Source organism: Danio rerio, chromosome 21 (assembly GCF_052040795.2).
Source record: "Danio rerio strain M-AB ecotype USA chromosome 21, GRCz13ab, whole genome shotgun sequence".
In the NCBI taxonomy this organism is placed as follows: domain Eukaryota; kingdom Metazoa; phylum Chordata; class Actinopteri; order Cypriniformes; family Danionidae; genus Danio; species Danio rerio.
The window spans coordinates 34,534,655-34,555,958 of NC_141041.1; the positions used below are offsets into that span (position 1 = coordinate 34,534,655).

At 37.1% G+C, this 21,304-nt stretch overlaps 1 protein-coding gene across 10 annotated transcripts in view; it reads right to left on the reverse strand.

Annotated features, from left to right (window-relative positions):
* Positions 1-21,304, reverse strand: part of stim1b (stromal interaction molecule 1b) — a 92,230-nt gene that overhangs the window by 22,941 nt on the left and 47,985 nt on the right. For all 10 annotated transcript variants that reach the window (XR_015519354.1, XR_015519352.1, XR_015519351.1 and 7 more), the window contains 2 exon segments: positions 14,198-14,375; positions 2,685-2,862 (listed from right to left, as the gene is read on the reverse strand). Coding sequence is in view for 3 of the 10 variants with exons in the window: in XM_087299062.1 (XP_087155188.1) it covers positions 2,685-2,862; positions 14,198-14,375 (356 nt within the window). In the remaining 7 variants the exon portion in view is untranslated.

A 21,304-nucleotide genomic window follows, 5' to 3' on the forward strand; every position in this document is an offset into this window, starting at 1 on the left:
CAAATGTTTACAAATACAAGCGCAGCCGTTTTTAGCTCATTTGTGATGAATGATGTCAGAATTTACCGGTATTTTGGAATGAATGTGTGAACGGTCTTTTCTGGAAAAAATCCGTAACGTCCTCGCCTGTGTGAACAGCGCTTTTTTGAATATACCGGTAAAGTCGTTCCGGAAATTTTCCAGATATTTACCGGTATCACTGTGTGAAAGGGGCTATTGATTAATTGTATTTCAATATACAATATATTTACTATTGCTGAAAGCATGTTAATGTTCTTCTCCCCCACTTTATCTCCTTAACTTTGCTCTCATGTTCAGCTGGTTTTGGGGGTTGGCTTTCACTCATGTTTGACAATGCTTTGCTCAGGGTATAATAAGGAAAGGTAACTGTTGATCTGGTAGAATGGCTTTTACTCTGCGTCTCCCGCACACCGCTGTGTAGCCTCATATGCTAACAAAGGCAGTTTCACTGTCTTTGTTGCTCAGCTGTGTATATGTTACAGCTAAGTTTCTTTATGCAGCTTGTTAGTTTGTTTCATTCGATTGTCTGTATATTTAAACATGTAACTTAATAAACATCTTTGCCTGCTTTAAAGCGTTGAGATTCTTTCTCTTTATCAATGATGATACTAACTTTAATGGATCAGATCAATTACAATGGAGACAGATAAATAATTGATTTAAACATGCCGTCCTTCAACTGCTTTCTGTTTCCGATTATTGGTTCAGAATAGCAGCGTAAACTTCAAGCCTTACATCAGTAACTATTACACAGTTTATATGGACCAGTTTCTACTTCCTCCAGATGCAGTAAGTGTTTCTCCTTCCTACACAAGCTGTAAGTGTGATTAAAATGGTTGCCTCGGTTTCTGTAGTTATAAGAAACCAAAACATGTATTTAATTGTATGTTGTTAGTTGTAATTGCACCACGTGGCTTGTAATCAGGATGGGCCTTTCTCTCTGTCTTGCAGTAAACCCAGTTGACCAATCATAACAGATTTTGTCATCGGACCGATCAGCACGGACCAATTAGCATCACGCAAGGGAGGGGTTGGGAACAAATAATCGTGAATCATATGGGAGTTGTTGGGATAATTAGGTAAAAATAAATGTATATAATATAAGACAATAAAAGTGTTTTTTTTACCCTGCATGCAGATCAAACTGTTGTTGGAGACCCTTTAAACCAATAAATGACCTTTTATAATAATATAACATATTTGAGGAAGTGCTAAAATGTTTTAGAAAGTATTAGCTTACCTATCTAAATACCCTGCATATGCAGTCCCCTTGTGTTTTTCTTCTAGAAACAGAAACTTTAAAAAAGGCCTATTTGATTTTTCTCTGCTCTATTAAATTTCTCATATGACACTGTTTGTAATATAACGTCTAATGCCAATTATTACATTAACATTATTTACTACAATTTATGATGACGTAGAGAAGAGAAAGTTTTTTCATTTTTATTATTCCCTTTTCTTTTAATTAATAATAAGTTTTTTTTTACCTGCCATTTTTTTCCATTTTTTTTTAAAATACAATATGGTCCCAAAACTCTATTTAACTGTTTTCAGGTAAGCAATTGTTTTTCACAGTAGTTACTTAGGAAATCCTTATAGAGATTTCCTAAATTTTACAATTGACCTATTAGTAAGTTAAGGCCAGGTCTCGGACATCTTTAGGTTGACATTTTTATTTATTTTATACCATTTCCTAAACACAAACAAATCACAAAAAAAAAATGTTTTATGGTCAAAGTCAAGTCAAAAAACTATTTGTGATAAAAGCTATTAAATTTCAATAGTTCTGTAGAAACACTGCCTTAAGTAAGTTAGACAGGCAGCATTAACATTAGCTAAAGACAAAAAAAAATCTAAACTAAAAAATTATTTTGTCATCTACCAGATTTATTTGTAATTCTGTTATATAGCTCTCTATGACATATTTAATTCCCACTTGAATGCTCAAGAGGTGGTCTTTCTTTCTTTAAAACAGTCCTGAGCAACTGTTTGTTCAAGTTTGTGTCAGTAACTAAAGGAGGTGGGGCTTACCAATCAATAGAGGTCAATTTATAGTGTAAACATGCCTAATCTGCATGTCTGAAATACATTTAGAATTTCTTTCTTCTGTTGAACACAAAACATTTTTACAGGAAAGCTAAAACATATTGTAACCATTGATTTCCATAGTGTTTGTTACTTTTGTTTTTCACTATGGAAGTCAATGGTTACAGGTATCCAGCTTTCTTCACAATATCTTCTTTGGTGTTTGGTGTCAGAATAGTGTTCAACAAAATGTCATCTCCTGCTGCCATATTTTTTTGTTACTTTATCTCCTTGTCTTTTACATATTTTATGTATGTATGTATGTGTGTATGTGTGTGTGTGTGTGTATGTATGAATATGTGTATGTGTGTATTTTGTGTTATTATGCTTTGTTTCTATTTTTAGTTGTGACTTTTGAACATTCTGTCAAGAGTCTACAGATGAAAAATAGCCATACTTAGCTAATTCTGGCCCATTTTGCAGTAATGGTTATTGTGGACTGTCCCTGTAAACAAATAACCTAAACTAAAAAGAAAGAAACTTCTAAAGGTTTGAAACCACTTGAATGCCAGTAAATCGTAAATAAATGAGAGAACGATTTGGGAGAACGATGTCTTTAAGTACTTGTGGTGCTGTACCTGATCCAGCTCCTGCTCTGCATATTTCCGTCTGCTCAGCTCGTTCTCCGTTCCTTCACGCAGCTCTCGGAGTCTCTGCGCCTCCTCCTTGGCTGCTTCAATCTCGCTCCGCATCTCTCGCTCCAGGTTCACCTTCTCTTCCTCCACCGTGTGATGCTCCTCCTGTGCAATCTGCAGCCTGAACACAAACACATGATCAATCTATAGATCAATGGTCTCAAACTCAATTCCTCGAAGGCTGCAGCTCTGCATAGTTTAGCTCCAACCACAATGTCTCTAGTAGTCTAGAACACCTTGATTAGTTGGATCAGCTGTGTTTGATTAGGGTTGGAGCAAAACTGTGCAGAGCTGTGGCTCTCCAGGAATCTAGTTTGAGACCTACAGTATGCTCTAGATCAGGGGTTTCCAAACTTTTCAATTCATGACCCCCAAAAATAACCATGCCAGTGGCTCGCAACCCCCAATATCGTCTGAGGTGGTTATAAAGATATAAACCTTGCACACAATGGTGCACACATGCCAATAGGCCCAAGTCTATTCATGGATTAATGTTGGAGAACGCCACTCGAAGGCCATTCTCCATGTTTAGTATTAGCCTGAATTTATTTTTAATATACATGAGTGCCGTAAGGAGGTCAGAAAGTTTAACCTAGTGCCATAAAAGCAATCTGTTGCATCTGACACTATTGCTTTGTCTTTAATATAACGTTATCACCCCTGGGGTCGAAAGGCTGATGGCTTTTTATTTGCTTCATGTAACTATTATTTTTTTTTTTCTACTGTAGGTTAAGTCTACTAGTTTAAATAAAATGAATTTAATTTTTGGAAATCACCAAGCGACCCTCGCTCCTTGTCCCATAACCTCCCGGGAGGTCCCGACCCTTACATTGGGAAACACTGCTTTGGATGAACCACTGTTCACTTCTTGCTAAACCTGGTGAATGCAGTACCACCTACTTACCTGCAGGTGGCGTACCGCATAAATGAGTGAGAATTAAAAGGCAACTGGGTCTGCAAGATTCAACCACACCTCTTCCTTCTCCGAACAAGATGTGGCCTGTTCGGTGTGGTAATTCTGTAGTAAAACGTCCTTACAGTGTTACAGGGAAATTCATCCTCCACACTGGAAGATCCAGACGGCTAAATTTAGCTGCGTTCATGTGACTAAAATGATCCACTTTCAAGTCTTGGAGTATCTGATTCAATTTAAAATAATTGAAATCATCTTATCTGGGATATATTCATACAGTGTTGTCTTCTCTAGACTTTCAGCCGATTCCTTTTGTCCTTTATTAGTCAAAGAGAAAGGAGAAATAACAGGGGGTGGAAGGATAATAAGAGGAGTGGGTTATAAAGGCTTCTCCCATGCTGATGTAGTCCCAGTTCAAACAGGAAGTGAAGTATAAATCAAACTGTCACTGACATGACAGTGGCCAAGAACATTACAAACACTTAATAATTAGGAAGGGGAGCAGTAGATAAATGGAAAAGGAAGAAAATGAACTACAAACAACAGCTACACGAAATTATGAGGAAAGAAACTGGGTAGACAGACATATAAACAGAGACAGACAGATACAGATAGAGACAGAAAGGAGACGGAAAGATAAAGACAAGAGACAGAAGAAAAGAGTAGAGAGAGACAGATGAACAGATGGATGGATGGACAGATAAATAGATAGACAGAAAGATTGTTTTATAAGACAGAAACAGACAATACATACAAATAGAGAGAAAAGGCAGACAAACATATATATATATATATAGACAGACAGAAGCAACATGTGGACAGACAGACAGAAAGACAAAAAGAAAGCTTGACAGAGACAGAAAGATATAGACAGGCTAGAAGATAGATAGACATTTATATATAGACAAGAGATAGAGGAAATGTGTAGACAGAAAGACAGAAGGATGAACAGATATCTAGATAAACAGACAAGGATAGTTTGGACAGAAACAGACAGACAGACAGATGGAAGGACAGACGGATGGATGGATGGATGGATGGATGGGTGGGTGGATGGATGGATGGATGAATAGACACATGGACAGATATATAAATAGACAGAAAGATGTTTTGATAAAGACAGACAGACAGAGACGGACGGACAGATAGGCAGGCAGACAGACAGTCAAACAGACAGGTAGGCAGATAGATAGACAGATAGACAGATTGATGGACGGACGGATGGATGAATGAATAGATAGATAGACAGACATACAGACAGATGGACGGACAGATGGATGGATGGATAAATGGATGGATGGATGGATGGATGGATAGGCAGGCAGACAGAGATGGACGAACAAACAGATAGGCAGGCAGGCAGACAGATAGACAGACAAACAGACGGACGGATGGATGAATGAATGGATGGATGGATAGGTAGACAGACAGACAGACAGACAGACAGATAAAAAGATAGATAGATAGATAGATAGATAGATAGATAGATAGATAGATAGATAGATAGATAGATAGATAGATAGATAGATAGATAGATAGATAGATAGATAGATAGATAGATAGATAGATAGATAGATAGATAGATAGATAGATAGATAGATAGATAGATAGGCAGACAGATAGGCAGACAGATAGACAGACAGGATAAGAGTTTGATAAAGAGAGACAGACAGACAAACAAATGGCGACAGACTCAAAGCGAGACAGATAGATATAAGCACCACTTGTATTAAACTGGACTGCGTGATGTGGATCAAAGTGTAAACAAGGTGTCCTGACCTCTGTTCCAAAGGGGATTTAGAGTGAAGGACAGGACAGAAATGCCACACACACACACACACACACACACACACACACACACACACACACACACACACACACACACACACACACACACACACACACACACACACACACACACACACACACACACATCAATGTGTTGCGCCGTAACACCGGCCATACTTGCACAGTGACTTAATCACACCGTACTCAACAAACATTCCTCCTCCACAGCTTTTCCTCCAACAAACTAATACACCGATCCACATCCTTCTTCCTTATAAGGCCATTGCTTTAAATTAATGCACCGTAAAGAAAGGAAGTTTGAATCATGAGCTTCTCCGAGACCTGTGACCTCTGAAAAAAGACAGAGACGGGTTTTCTGTTCTGCCTCGGCACAGCGGGCGCCAGCTGAACTGAGCGTGCAGCGAGATAGTGTGACTGTCTGAAGCTGGGATTCAGCAACAGTGCTGCCCGTCCTTTTGCCATTTAAGGACTTTCAAGGGATGCTTGCATCACCCTGCTAGAGTCTTTTGACCTGAACAGACAAAGATAGTAGGAAATAAAAAACAACACTTCTACTGGACACACAAGTTCCTGGTTTGGGTTTTTAAATAAGGCACTGTTGGATTTGAAGTTACCTTGAGTGTTTCAGTAAATCATGAAAGTGCTACTTCAATGGAAAAGAGTTAAGGGGAGTTTACCCACATCAAAATTCTGTTATTAAGTACTCACACTCACGTCGTTTTAAACCATTGATACCTGCAAAACGAAGGACTTTATTTTACAGTTCCTTCTTGTCAGTATAGGGCATGTGTTGCTGTATTGGAAATAAAGTACAGGCTCCTCTGAAGTAATATTCCAGAGGCTCAAGTGAGCATGACATGAATAACGAGTGCAAAGCGCACCCTTTACTGACACAGAGGAGAAGAAACTGTTGAGTAAAGTTCTTGTTTTGTTTTACCAGTGCACAAATATTTTCTTGTAACTTGATTATGGTCCAAATGAGCCACTGAAGCATATGATCTTTTTTTAGGATATTTTTTGTTTGTATATTTCTGGATTTTAACAAACCCAGGCTCATTCTGAAAACGTAGTCCTGTGGACGTTTCTGGAGACAGCGAAATACGCCCCGGGAAGTACATATGTTTGCAGTTTTTGTTTTTGCAAATTCGTGAGAGGCCGCTTATTTTTTGTCTTTTGTCTTTGTCTTTTTTATCATTTGTGCGCCCTTAGGCGTTCTGGTCTAAAAAGGAAGGCGTTCTGAGGCGGACCGCTGGCGCGTTGCTATTTTGAGAAACTATAATAGATTTTTCATTAGACCAAAACTAACCCGGTCTAAACTCCAGCGCAGAGTTGCGCCTCGCTTACACACTGCTTAATACGCACAAGAGAGCAATAGGCAAATATCTTTACATATGAAAAAATGTAAATATTAAGGATATATATAGGATATAATAAGAATAGATATAGCATATAAATATAAAGGATTAAAATATTACAAAACATATTATTTTCTAGCCTACATAAATATGAAAAATCACTGCTTTTATGTCTTCTTCATCTCGGGAGGCTTTTTCAGTTCATTCATAACAATTTGCTTTTTTATAATGTTATTATTATTAGCAGTATTATTTATTATATCCATATATATATTTATTTTATTAAAAACAAGCTTAGATTTGCCCACTTGTCAGGTTTTAGACCATATGGGGCACAGCATGTGTTTTAGGATATAACTCAGGTTTTTGAGCACATTTTGCTATTATTATTCATTTATTCGTTTGCTGGAAATTAGAACTGAATTAAGAAACCGTTTTGAAACGAATATTTGCGCTTAACAAACAAAAGTATTTATTTATAGACTAATTGATGTCTGTGCGTAAAGGTTTCCCTATCCAAGAGCGAATGTGAAAGTAGTTAAGACAGAAAGTAGTTAAGTTTGCGTCCTGTAAATAGCGAATGCGCTCTTGACTCTTAAAGGGAATGGGAGATGAGACTCTAATTGGTTTATTCTCAAAACACACCTATAACTCATTTAGAAAATAAACTCAACCCTTTTAGACCATGCGCCATGGCTCAAGGCAAATTTCCAGTCCTTAAATAATCAAAAACGCGTCCTGACCCGCCCTGAAAGCGTTTGCGCCCTGCGTTTTGCGCCCTGCGTTTTGCGCTCTGCGCATGGACCGTCAAAATAGAGCCCTATAAGTTTAATATTAAGCCTTGAAGGGCAAATACCTAACTTAATTAATGGGGCATATAATTCAATAATTTATTTAAAGCATAAAATTTAATAAATATAAACATTAATTAGATAAAATAAACAACTGCACTGGAAAAAATATTTTGTACTTGTTACAACACTAAATTATATATTTTTGATTGTATTTCTTGAAAAGTAATGCTTCAATGAATGATCTGCCAGTTAAAACCTTATAATTCCAAGTGGAAAATGACTTCAGAATGAGAAGGTTCTATCTGCATTTATCGTGTTTTATTTACTCCAATCTGCAAATGTAAGAGAACTTTGATCATTTACATTTAGAGAACCCTTAGGGTCTCTGTCATGTTAATGCATGAACGAGAACTGTTACACACGTTGTTTGCTATATATAATGCAAAGACATTGAAGCTCAAAATCATTTAGAATGCAGAAAGAACCATTCAATTCTAAGGTGACAATTTGTTAGCAAGAACTCTGGTGCAGATAATACACTGTGGCTAGACCAAGAACTCTCTTTGCTATGAGAAAATGGAATAAAACCATAGCTCAGGTAACTGTCTTGGTATTTCCTGCATTTTGTGTTTCCAGTATTGCTAGCGCTGGGCCCTGAAATGTTTAGAGCTTCCTCACCTGGGTCCAGTATGCTTAGTACTAGCTGCTGAAGGTGAATCAGTGAGATTCAGTCTTTTTTGTGGAGAACAAATTACAAATTTGTCCATTTTTGGTCAGCCAGGGGAAAAAAAACATACTAAGTCAACATGATCGTTCTCCTAATTGTCCACTGCTAAAAAATGTTACAAATATGGTGTGGCCCTTCACAGAGCTCGCTAAGGCCCCCTTGTGGGCTGGGACCCCGTTGTTGGGAACTGCTGCAATAGATGACAGAAATTAAAATACTTTGTTCCATTACCAATAGACAGCTCGCTAAAATAATGATCACAGGGTCTGACCAAAGAAATTGACATTTGAATCCATCTGAATGATTTATCAACCAGCAAAACACAAACAAAACGTTATCCCTTCCTGTTCACTGAATGCTCGAATTTTCATTCAGTCCTTCAATCGGACTATATTAGTGCACTAATGTAGGGAACAGTGGCCGAGGGTATAGATGGTGAGTATGGACACAAAGCACTAGGTATACTTTGGTCGAAAGAAAGAAAAAAAGAAAGAAAGAAAGAAACAAACAAACAAACACACACAGATGGGTTCACATAACAGACACCTGTCTAGTCTCTGTGAAGATATGATACATTGTTTCATCAGGAAGTTAATTCACTTTGGAGGATCTAACGCTATCCAACACTTTGATTTAGTGGCTACTTCATATGAATTTGAAGGATCTTATTTATACAATTTTAGTATAACTAGCTTTTCTCCCAATGGCGGTTGGGTTTAGGGGTGGGGTTGGGTGCCACATGTCCCCATTCATTTCCTATTGTATTCACTTGTGAAAGGGAACAACACAGTTGTAGCAAGTAGAGGTGTGAACCTATACTAGTCTCACGGTTTGGTTACAATTATCATGCCATCGATTCGGTTCAATTCGATATCTCGGTGCATCACGGTGCATTGACGATGCTTTCCATAAACAGTGTTATATTTTAGGGGGAGGCTATAACATGCTGTCTGTATAAACACACAGACACATATAGCACCACACTGTCTCTCATTCAAACACATTCACAAACATAGACAGCATCAAACAAACAAACACACACGCGCGCACACACACACACAAACAAACACACTTAAGCCCTTGCAACAGGGAGAGCTCGCGCTGAGCGGAGCAGAAAAACGAAAAAAAAAAAAAATTGAAAAAAATAAGCACTTTTCCGACGGTCCCTTACTGAGAGCTCCTCTCAGCGCGAGCTCTGCCGGCTAGAGTAAATGCAGACTGCGAGGGCTTAAACGGAGCAGTGCTCGTAATGTCGAGCGAAAAAAAAGAAAGACAGCTGTGAAACATAACCAGCTTTGTCTTTCGGTAGGAAACACACTTTAGATCTTTTTAGGGTAAGAGGTTGAGTTATTGCCGTCTATAACTGAATGTGTGTCAGGAAAATCGAAAACAAAACCAACTGAAGCGCGCTCATTTCTGGCGCCCCACTGGATGTACAGCGCCCTTAGCATTTGCCTATATTGCCTATGCCACGTTCCGGCCCTGAGTTGGCTGAGTGTTGTAAATACTGGCGCTCACCTTCCTCACGACAGAGCACATAGGAGATAAATGACGTCAGTACATTATAACTGGTTATGATTATTACTGAATCGATACCGAATTGTCCGCGTCTGCATCGCGGTGCACCGAAGAAACAATTAATTTTGACACCCCTAGTAGCAAGGTTGATTAAAACAATCAAAATTCAATGAAAGCGGTGATCCTCACTTTTATATGTTCAAGTGCACAGTGTGAAGAATATCATAAGGCCTCGAGGCAATCAGATGTAAAACACAACCTTTATGAGTGTTTTAAGTTGTAAATTGGTCAGATTTGACCCGAACACGACAAGAAAGTTAAACAAGTCAACTGATGTCAATAGGGGATTAGGAAGCCTATCTTAAATTGTGTTTCAAAGACGGACAAACGTCTGAAACCTTTAACTTAACTCTCTGACCAAGCTGTCCAGATGAACGCCAAAGTGGCCTTTTCAGCCTTAGCAAGCGAAGCATGATTTCTTTATATTGTGCTTTCACAATCTCACCAACCAATTCAAGTTTCCCTAAACATCCATTCATTTTCTTGTCGGCTTAGTTCCTTTATTAATCCGGTGTCGCCACAGCGGAACGAACTGCCAACTTATCCAGCAAGTTTTTACGCAGCGGATGCCCTTTCAGCCGCAACCCATCTCTGGGAAACATCCACACACACATTCACACACACACTCATACACTACGGACAATTTAGCCTACCCAATTCACCTGTACCGCATGTCTTTGGACTGTGTGGGAAACCGGAGCACCCGGAGGAAACCCACGCGAAGGCAGGGAGAACATGCAAACATGCAAACTCCACACAGAAACGCCAACTGAGCCGAGGTTCGAACCAGCAACCTTCTTGCTGTGAGGCGACAGCACTACCTACTGCGCCACTGCCTCGCCAGGGTTTCTGCATGTTGCTTCAAATCAGATTGAAGCATTTTAAGACCCTTTTTGGACCATTATTAATGAAATTGTAGACTTATAGAGGGCTAAACACTTTAATGCCCCGGTTTCTTCTGTAAATATCATTTTTTAATGGAAGATCATGTAAAGAGACGCGTTGCTTTAGTTTTCTTTCCCTATTTAGGGAATTTAATTAGGAGACTTTGCTGTAAAAATGTCTATCAGTTGTTGTGAATTGTATCTCTTTGCAATAATTACTTAAATGTATTTTCTGACGTGTTTTCTGATGGATTACTGGTGATTGGGTAACTTTACTAGCACATAGGAAAATGAAGATCTTTTTAAAATGATTTAAGACCTACAACACTATATTTCAGCATATTTAAGACTTTTTAAGGTCTACAATTTTGTTTTTGAAAGACTTGTTTAAAGGTTTTTTAAGACCCCACAGACACCCTGCTAAAAGGCTGGTTGTGCATTAAAGACAAAAGTATGAGAGGACAGAATAATAAAGAGGATCTCAGTGGGTAATCAGTACAACACTGCAGCTGGAATTGCTCTTCAGCTAAGCTCTGAACAACTTCACTAAAGATCTCAATCTTGGCAATTCGGCTTACAATGTCTTGATGTTTAAAAGAATTTGGACTGAAGGTCTCTGCAGTGATTAAACCTTCCTCAGCAGAAAGAATCATAAGACTACACTGACCTTTGCTGAGGAGCCTGTTGTGTGGACATACAACTTTAGTGATGAAAGTGATGGTACCCTTCAAATGACAACTAAAAACCCATCTCTTCTGAGAACACCTGATCTAGGACTGTGCGATGAATTTAAATCGTATTGAAGTTGTGATTTGGGCATGCAAGTAAACCAGTCATATATTGCATCTAAAAGCGAATGTAAAGCGTGAGGCACGTCGCTTCCATCAGCATTATTAAAGTGATTTTCTGTTGCTTCTTTGTTGTTGCTCGGTGACCATCAACCGCTTTTTTGATGACAAACTAACAAACCGTTGCTGCAATTCTGACACAAGTATTATTTATGGAGAGAATTAAAAAGCACTTGGTGTTTGACTGTCTTATGTTTGTCTGAGGTAACCGAGATATGAAAACACCATTCAAAGTATAAAGCTGATCGGTCAGTTCTTATTACGTGACTTGCCGAGCGGCTTTCTGAAAAGTTTCATTTAAAGTTTGTCTGAAAAGAGATGTTTTCAGCTGGGTGCACCTGGAATACGCGCATTATTCTTAATATGTACACGCAATCTTTGGCAATAAAAAGTTGTGCACGCAAAAAACGCGATATGTGAACGACCTATTTCCTGGCAGCATCATAAAGAGGTTCATGATCTATGCATAGCGAAACAAATCTGTGGACACACACACACACACACACACACACGCACGCACACACACGCACACACACACACACACACAACTACTAATTATATTTGGTCAAGCAAAACATTGGAGCCTTGCTTGAGTTTGACGATGCGCACATGCACACACACTTGTTCCAGAGACAATTTGTTACAGCTTTACTATGTGATTTTTATATTTTATGTCTGTTTTAGAGACATATTACAGGTCTTCGATAAAGATCTAATTGTTTACCTTTGGAAATATGTTTCAGATTCGCACTGTAAACACAGATTCAGTCTGTCTGTGTGTGTTTAAGAAAACTGTGATAGGTTTCTTTTGCCCATATCACACAGCCCTAACATGAACCATGGTAAACAAAAACCAAACCAACTGTAGACTGCACTTTCTCTCTCTCTCTTAAGACAACCTACTCTAGCACTAAATTCTCTGAGCACAAACAAGTTACTTTGTATAATTAGCACTTCCTGTGTGTATTGCCTCCTTCTAGTTGAATTTATGAATATCTCCTTAATTGGACAAAGCCATCTGCTAAATTAGTCGTTCTGAAAGTGGGGGTCGGGACCCCCCTCTTATGGTTTAATGGTATTAAACCATAAGAATTACCATATTTTATCCATAACCTACTGAAGAGAGAAAATAGTTGTTTATAGTTACTATAGTACAGTAGCTTATAGTTACTAGGTCTATTGAATTGCAATCCCTGGGTTAATTACATTATACTAAAGACACAGCAATAGCGTCAGATGCAGCAGATTGGTATTATAACACCAGGTTAAACTTTCTGGCACATTTACAGCACAGACATACATTAAAAAAAAAACTCTACGAAGAATAGACTTGGGTCTACTGGTGTGTGTGTGCCATTGCATGCAAGGTTTCTGTATTTATAACCACCTCAGAAGATATTGGGGGTCGCGAGTCACATGCATTGTTATTTTGGGGGTTGCGGGCTGAAAAGTTTGGGAACCCCTGAGCTAAATGACAAAATGTAAATGTAAAGCAAGTTTAATATGTTTGTTTCTGATGGGAAAACTTATGTTCTTTGTCAAACTGGTTAAAGACTGCACCTAAAGATTGTAAAGAGGTCAGTAAAGGATGTATCAAATGCTTTTGCAGCTAAACCGCAGCAACATTTCAGGCCTAAACCTAGTTATATAAATAATCACGTCAATATTTTATTCAAAAGATGTCCAGCTGCCAGATCTTCTATGATACTCATTACTCTAAACCATGCAAAATATTCAAATTTCAAACCATTTCTGATCTCAACCTGGCAACCTTCAACCCAGTTGCACTGATGAATTCTACAGTACACAGGTAGTAGGAAGTAGGAAGTCAAAACTAGCATCAGAAATTCTGTTAGAAATGAAGAAGAGTCGGGTGGTGCTCTGATTGTGTGGAGTCATTTGTTCTACAGTGTTTAGTTGCAGTGCAGTATTAAAAAATGGATTGCGATAGTAATAATAATAATTAAAAAACCAAGAGTAAGTCACATTACAATTGTTTTTCATTTTATTACAAACTATTTATTATCAGTGTATCTATTTATATGGGATAATATAGTTGGTGAAAATTATATATTTATGGCATTTGGTGGGGTATTTATCATTTAAAGCAGTGATTTCCATTAGTCAACAGGACAAAAACTGGGACTGTCCCCAAAAAACAGGAATTTTTGGTTTCTCTAACCATTAACCAAAGCATGTTGACATTTTTAGCATTGCTTAGCATCCTGTTGCACAAAGTTACGTTCCTTAACATGATCTAATGACTATCCAATTAGACAAAAATCTTTCAGTTTCTTTTGCTTGAGATGTAATATAACTATTTAAAAGCATGGTAACAATTCGTCTGAATTCTTTGCAGCAATTACTTTTCTTAAACTCTTGCTAACTGTAAACAACCAGCCGCTGCCCCACCTACATCTGTAATCCATCCACAGAAAGACAACTTTACATCATGAAATATGAGCCTCACAGTTCCTCTTTAAAGTTTCCGTCCTGTTAGCGGTTATTTACAGGTTTCCTGTTAATGTACACAAACTGAGTCCCTTACTTCTGCTGCATGTCCAGCAGGCTCTGCTCGGCTCTCTGAAGGCCGTCCAGGTCCTTGATCATCTTGCCCATGTGGTCCCTATAATTCCGGTTCTGGATGTAGGCGAACCAGCAGCCTCCAACGCCAATGATGATGGACACCACCAGCATCAAGTCCTTCAGGTGGCTGTGTCTGCTCACTGCCAAAACAAACACCATAAGCAAATATTAATAAAAGAGATGCACACTACAAAAGATTACAAAAAAATGCAATCCAAAGATTACAATTCACTTCGATAACCTTCGATAGTATTTAATATATATTACACCACCTGTGAATTAAGTATGTATGTTCAAAATGAAGGAACTTTTAATCAGAGTATATGCAGGAATCCTAAAGGAAATTTCAATACATTAAGACTTTTTAAAGACCTTCTCAGAATATTTTAAGACCTCATCACCACTTCAAGTTCTAATCAGTATCAAACCTTTAACTTAATAAACAGGTGCTAATAAACAGTTGTAGTTAAATAAATCAATGGAGCACAACCATGCAACAGAACACAGATAGGAAGAAACAAAGCTTGAAAGAATAAATTACGCGGTTGTTTTCAGCAACAGGCTTCAGCCACTCTTTAAACTCGTCTTTCTCCAACCAGGAGCACGCAAAATTACATTTTCCCATTTTGCCGTCTGTTTCGCTCTATGGTTTCACTACATGTGGAAAGCATCACATCACCTTCCCAGGTTTGTCGCAAATTATGTGACATCACCAACCGGAGGAGCTTGGCCGGACGCACTCCAGCCCGAACCAATCGTGTGGATCGAGCAAGCCGTTGTTAATATTAGGAAGAAAATATAAATATTTCAATCCTTTTTTTTTTTAGTTAAACACTTTGGACAACGCTTGAACAAAATTTAAGACCGTAAAATCACGTAAAAATGTGATTAAGACTTTTTAATACCTTTTAAGGGCCTGACTTTTCTCATAATTGATTTATCAACTTTAAAATTCTTTTTAAGACCCCGCAGACATCCTGTAAATGCTTCTTCAAGAAGTTTTTTTTCTTTTTTTTTGATATTTACAATTTTCACAGTAATATTCAACACACATTTCTCATCAAGGATGCATTTAATTATTTAAAAATACAGTAATATTGTGAAACACTGTTAACCACATTAAAACCACAGCTTTCGATTTGAATTCTGTCCTACTTTAATTAATTTTTAAATCTAATTTATGTATTAATTTAGTCAAATGTGATTTATTAGTTTAGTAATTATTTATTAATTCATTCCTCTGATCTAAATCTGAAATGTCAATAGTATTACTTTAGCGCTCAGTGTCGTATGATCCTTCAGAAATCATTTTAATATACCAATTTGCCTAAGAAGTGTTCATTCATTCATTTATTCATTTTCTTTTCAGCTTAGTCCCTTTATTAATTTGGGGTTGCCACAGCGGAATGAACAGCCAACTTATCCTGCATCTGCAATCCATCACTGTGAAACATCCATACACTCTCATCCACACACATACACTACGGACAATTTAGCTTATCTGATTCACCAGTACCGCATATCTTTGGACTTGTGGGGGAAACCGGAGCACCCGGAGGAAACCCACACAAACAAGGGAAGAACATGCAAACTCCACACAGATGCCCAAGAAATAGTTTATCATTATAGAATGTATGTATTGATAGATTTGTAAGGATTCTGTATCAAATATAATATTCACTGTTGATCAAATAAACAAATTAATCAAGCAATGTATTCATAGAGCGCTTTATATGAATTGATGTACACCAAAAGCACTTTACAATCATATAAGGGGGTCCAAAAAACTAAATTTCTTTTGAACAGTATTGTACGAATGGTATACTTAAGATCAGTGATGCCCAAACTGGGGCCCGCGGGCCAAAGTTGGCCCATGGTAACCTTTGATTTGGCCATCCCATCCAAGAAGAGAAGAGTGATGGGATGGTTTAGATATTGTCCTTTCAAACCTTTTGCAAACTTATTACTCCAGGGAACATTTCCTTTGTTTGTTTTATTGTTCTATTGTTATTGTTTTATTATTAAGCTAACTGAAATTAGAAGTTTCAATTAAATAATGTAAATGAATCAGGTTTAGTTTAAATGTACATACAGTCATGGATGGATAGAAGACAAATCAAAGCAGAGGCAGATTCTGCGTGACTAGTGTATTTAGCATTGAATTCCACTGTGTTATAAATGTGATTGAGTGTTTTTATTGTAATAAGTTATCATTTAAATTTAATAGGATAGAAATAGTTGTTTTCCCAGAGATGGGTTGCGGCTGGAACAGCATCCACTGCATAAAAACTTGCTGGATAAGTTGGCGGTTCATTCCACTGTGGCGACCCCAGATTAATAAAGGGACTAAGCCGACAAGAAAATGAATGAATGAATGAAAAATAGTTGTATAATTTATTATAGTTATATATATATATATATATATATATTTAATATTATATTTTTATTTTGACCTCGAAGCAACACAGAGCAATACAAAAAGCAACAACATCCGTTCCTCCAGTGTAATACATGGGTTAACAATGTTACACATATATATCTAGGCCAGTGGGTACAGGGCAATGTGGGCATTGATCTTGCGGACAATGATAGGGTTATAGCTTTACACTGCTATCCTTGGCATTTGATAGATAGTTAAAAAAGGGTTTCCAGGTGGCTCCGAAGCCAGCAACGGTATCAGTTAGATTGTATTTAAGTTTCTCTAAATGTAAAGTGCTAGAAAATTCTGAAAGCCAGGATTTAAAAAGTGTTTTTGATGCCTTTTTCCATAGACAAAGAATCATTTTTTTTGGCTATCACCATTTCATATTGGACAGCTTTTGCAAAATCAGGGGAGAGTTCACAAAAATAAGCCTTGTAAGTTTTGGGCACGACCAAATAATTTATTATAATTTATTTTTAGCTATAATTTAGTTAATAGGATTTAAAAAAATGTTTTCCAATAAATTAGAAAATGAGCCATGGCACCTGTAATGTTTTATAGTTTGGTATTTACCTTCAGCTTGCGGCTCTCGACGATATTAGATTTTTGGCCTTTTATACGAAAAAGTTTGGACACCCCTGGTATAGATGGTTCTGTCTTAAACAGTAGTCTATCACATACTCCAAATACAGTGATGTCATATGAGAATTATGACTCTTTCAAGACACACATTCCACAGCTGACCCATGGTGACCGACATAGCAAGAGCAAATTAATGTTTTCTTTGCAGTGCTTATGTCTGCAGACTTCTCTTTGGAGTGTTGTTTTTTCGTACAAAAAGAAAACTGTTTCACAAAAAACTAAGTTTTTCGACAGCATTTAATATTTTACTGATGAGTCAAGGGTGCTTTTATCATGTTAATCAAAAGTCTGAACACACCTTGTGATTAAATATATTCTTTTAAAGTGATAGTTCACCCCAAAATTAAAACATGCTCATCTTTTATTCACCCTATCGGGCTTCTTTTTCCTACTGAACATGAAAGAACATATGATGTAACCTGGTAGCAAGGTTATTATAGTTAAAGAAAACAAGCAAAAAAACAAAAACTAGAATAAAAAAAAAAACATTTTCGTTAACTGAAATAAAAACAAGTTTGTTTTTTTTTAAACTAGAACTGACTGAAACTTTATTGTGTACATGCAAAACTAACTGGATTAACTAATATTATAGCAAGACATCCTTCCTTTTCGTCTTTGTAAATGTATTAAATACATACTTTAAGCCTTTTAGAAGAAAATCTACTATTTACTTTGCGCTGCCAAGTATTTGACAGTACGGCACCTCAAGAGTCTGTAATCTGATGCCATTGGCCAGATCGAGCCAGTTCCTCTCTAGTCATCCTTGCTGTTGCTCCCGCGACAAAACAATGGTTGGACATGACAGCACCACGTTGACAATATTAAATATGACCCAAGAAGTCACTTAAAGGTATTAATCAAACATATTTGTGGCAAATAATAATATTTATTTTAGTGATTAGTGATCGTGAATCATTCTTTTTAACTGGATGTTTACAGTGAAACAGTTGAATTATTATCATGAATAATAAATCTGGCCAACCCACGCGGGCCATCCCAACCCATATTGAGGGATTAAAAAAAAAACAATGGTCCCAATGTATTTCCTGTTTTACATTTATATTTTTTATCGCTTCCGAGAATCCAAAAAGAGCCATATATTCATAAATAATGTTATGATAGCTGTTTTAACATTAAGTTATGATTGAATTGCCTTTGGTTATAGATGAAACTATGAAATAGTTTGATAACAAGCAGTTACAGAAAAGTTTATGGGCCAATGACATCACCACACTGAAATGGTCTATACCAGTGGTTCTCAAACTTTTTTCACTAAGTACCACCTCAGAAAAAATTGTCTCTCTAAGTACCACCATAATGACTGGTATTGAAATACAGAGTAGGCCTAAATAAGCGGCTACAGCTCTGCACAGTTCACAAACGTGGCAGATAAAATCGTATTATTTCGAAAATGTATTATTGTCAGCAACTTCAAATCAAATAAATAGTTTGAACATTATCACACTTACAGGTACAAAATTAAGATAAATAAAACGTCAACGTTTAAATTAAAATGTGATTTTAAAAAATTATTACAAATGGCACTGTTCTCAAACGTTAAAACAAAACTGCTGTCTTTAATTGTGATGTATTATCATGAAAAATAATACTGGGCAGCCCAGGTGGGCCCCAAGCTGGCCATCCCAGGTCTGCCCCACGCGGGCCATCCAGGGCCTTGCCCGTGTGGGGCCCACCTGGGATGGCCTGAGTGGGGCACACATGGGCTTGCTATCCTGCTGGAAGAAACTATCAGAAGATGGGTACACTGTAGTCACTGTGGCAATCCCAGATGGGTCCCACATGGGCCATTCCAGATGGGTTCCACATGGGCCATCCCAGGTGGGTCCAACATGGGCCATCCCATCTTGGTGAATTCAGGGCACGTGCCCCAGTAAAAATTGCCAGGGCCCCAGTAAATGCTTTGAGGTACGATTTACTTTATATGTAATTATTAAGAGTGGTAAAGATGGTATTCTCTCTCTTAATTCTCTGCTGCTCTGCTCCTGGTGTAAGTCAGCCACTTTAAACATAATAAATAGTTTGAACAATAACACACTTAAAGGTAAAAAATGAAGATAAATAAAACGTCAAAGTTTGAATTAAAATGTGATTTTAAAAGTTAATTAAAATGGCACTGTTCTTACAAAGTAAAAGAAAACGTTTGCTGTACTTAAATGTAAAGTATTATCATAAAGTAGCCTATTCATCAAAACCTGCAAATGTGTCTTGGACCTCATAAATATAGGTTATATACATTTTTGATCAATTTTGAAATATATGTTGCATGTACTGTATGTATGACTGATTTGTATATCTTTGAAATGTAGACGTTAACTTGTATTTTAAATATATGAATTGGATTAAGATATTTAAATTAGAAACTAGATCTGCTTACTGCTCGTTAGAGTAGGCTATGTGTGTCAGAGAAGCAAGTGATTAAACTATACCTGTCAACATTGGGGGGAAAAAAAAGAGATATGCCCCCAATAACCGTTTTAAGTATGGGGAGAAAAATAACCTCAAATAATAGAATACATAACAAACATTAGAAAAATGAAAATAAAATAAAAAGTTTAGCCTATTAAAATCAAAAGTGTGTTATTTGTTTTTACTAGAATTATTTAGAGAAACATCAACCAGCAAGTGTGTATCAGGAAAATGACTGACTATGATTGGATGACTGTCTAGGTAGGACATACATGTTACAGTTAAGTATTTCAGCGACAAAATACTGTTAAATCACAGTAACCATATTGCAATTAATTGTAACTTCACAGCAAAATATAGTTAATTCTACGAGAGAATACGGTGAAATCACAGAAATGGGCCTTACTATCTACCTTGAAGTCACATATCATATCATGTATCAATAAAGCTCATGTAAACATTTCTGTCATTCTGTTTTTTAAGGTGAGCGGTGAATTTGAGAAAAGCCACTGTGCAGCGTGGATTTTTACAGCTGCTGAGGAGCTCTTGGAGTAAGACAGAGATCTGAAACTAAAGGTAGAGTTTTTGACGTTTATCATGTTTACAGTTTCTGACTGTATGTCATAACATAACAGATTGTTGACATATTTTCTCTCTTATTCAATTTTTTTTCTTACTGTTTCTCAATAGAGTTTGACAATGAAGAACCGACAGGAACTGAACGGCTTGTGATGCCAGTAATGTTGACCTGAACAGGGGCCTTCTACAGGGGACCGCCTAAAGACACTGCTATCATCATCATCATCATCATCATCGAAGGTGTTAAAGTTCTTATAGACCTTAGCTTTACCAGACTCAGGCAAACTCTGCTTTCACTCCGCCCAAAACCCCAGCTAGACTCTTTTGGCCCAAGGTATCCGATCAGGGCCCGAAAGTGACAGTGGAAACTTGACTGGCCCTGGCTCGTATTGGCACACTAACTTAAGGTGCGAGAGTGAAAACACGGCTCTTGACTACATCCCCAGAGCTAGTGTTCACCTGGGTTTGACATATGCATTTTAACTGTGACAAAAAATGGTGTTTTAAAAGTGACTGTCTAGTGAACACTGGAAGATATTAGAGGGTAGTATGCCCACACTGCTAAAAAGGCTCCACTAATTTGAACAGGCTCCACTAATTTGAGCTAAATTTAATTAAATTTTACTAAATTCATACCTGTTGATTTGAATTAATAATATTGCTTGTAATCTGTTGCCTCAATTTTATTGTGTAGATATAAAGTATTATTTTCTAGAGCTGATGAACAGGCTCCACACATTTCATGTTAAATCTAAATAAAAACATTGAGTAGTTTTCATTAACATTGTCGTTTTTTCTGTTCAATTAAATTTACATTTTTGTTTAAAATTTGCTAATTTAATTTAAATTAACTTTTAGTAGTTGCTCAATTTAAATGACTAATTTTAAATAAGCTAACTTGATTAATTGTTACTAAATCCATATATGTTAAATCTAATTATTGATATTGCTTGTAATCTGTTACTTCAAATTTATTGAATAGATGGAGTATTATTTTTT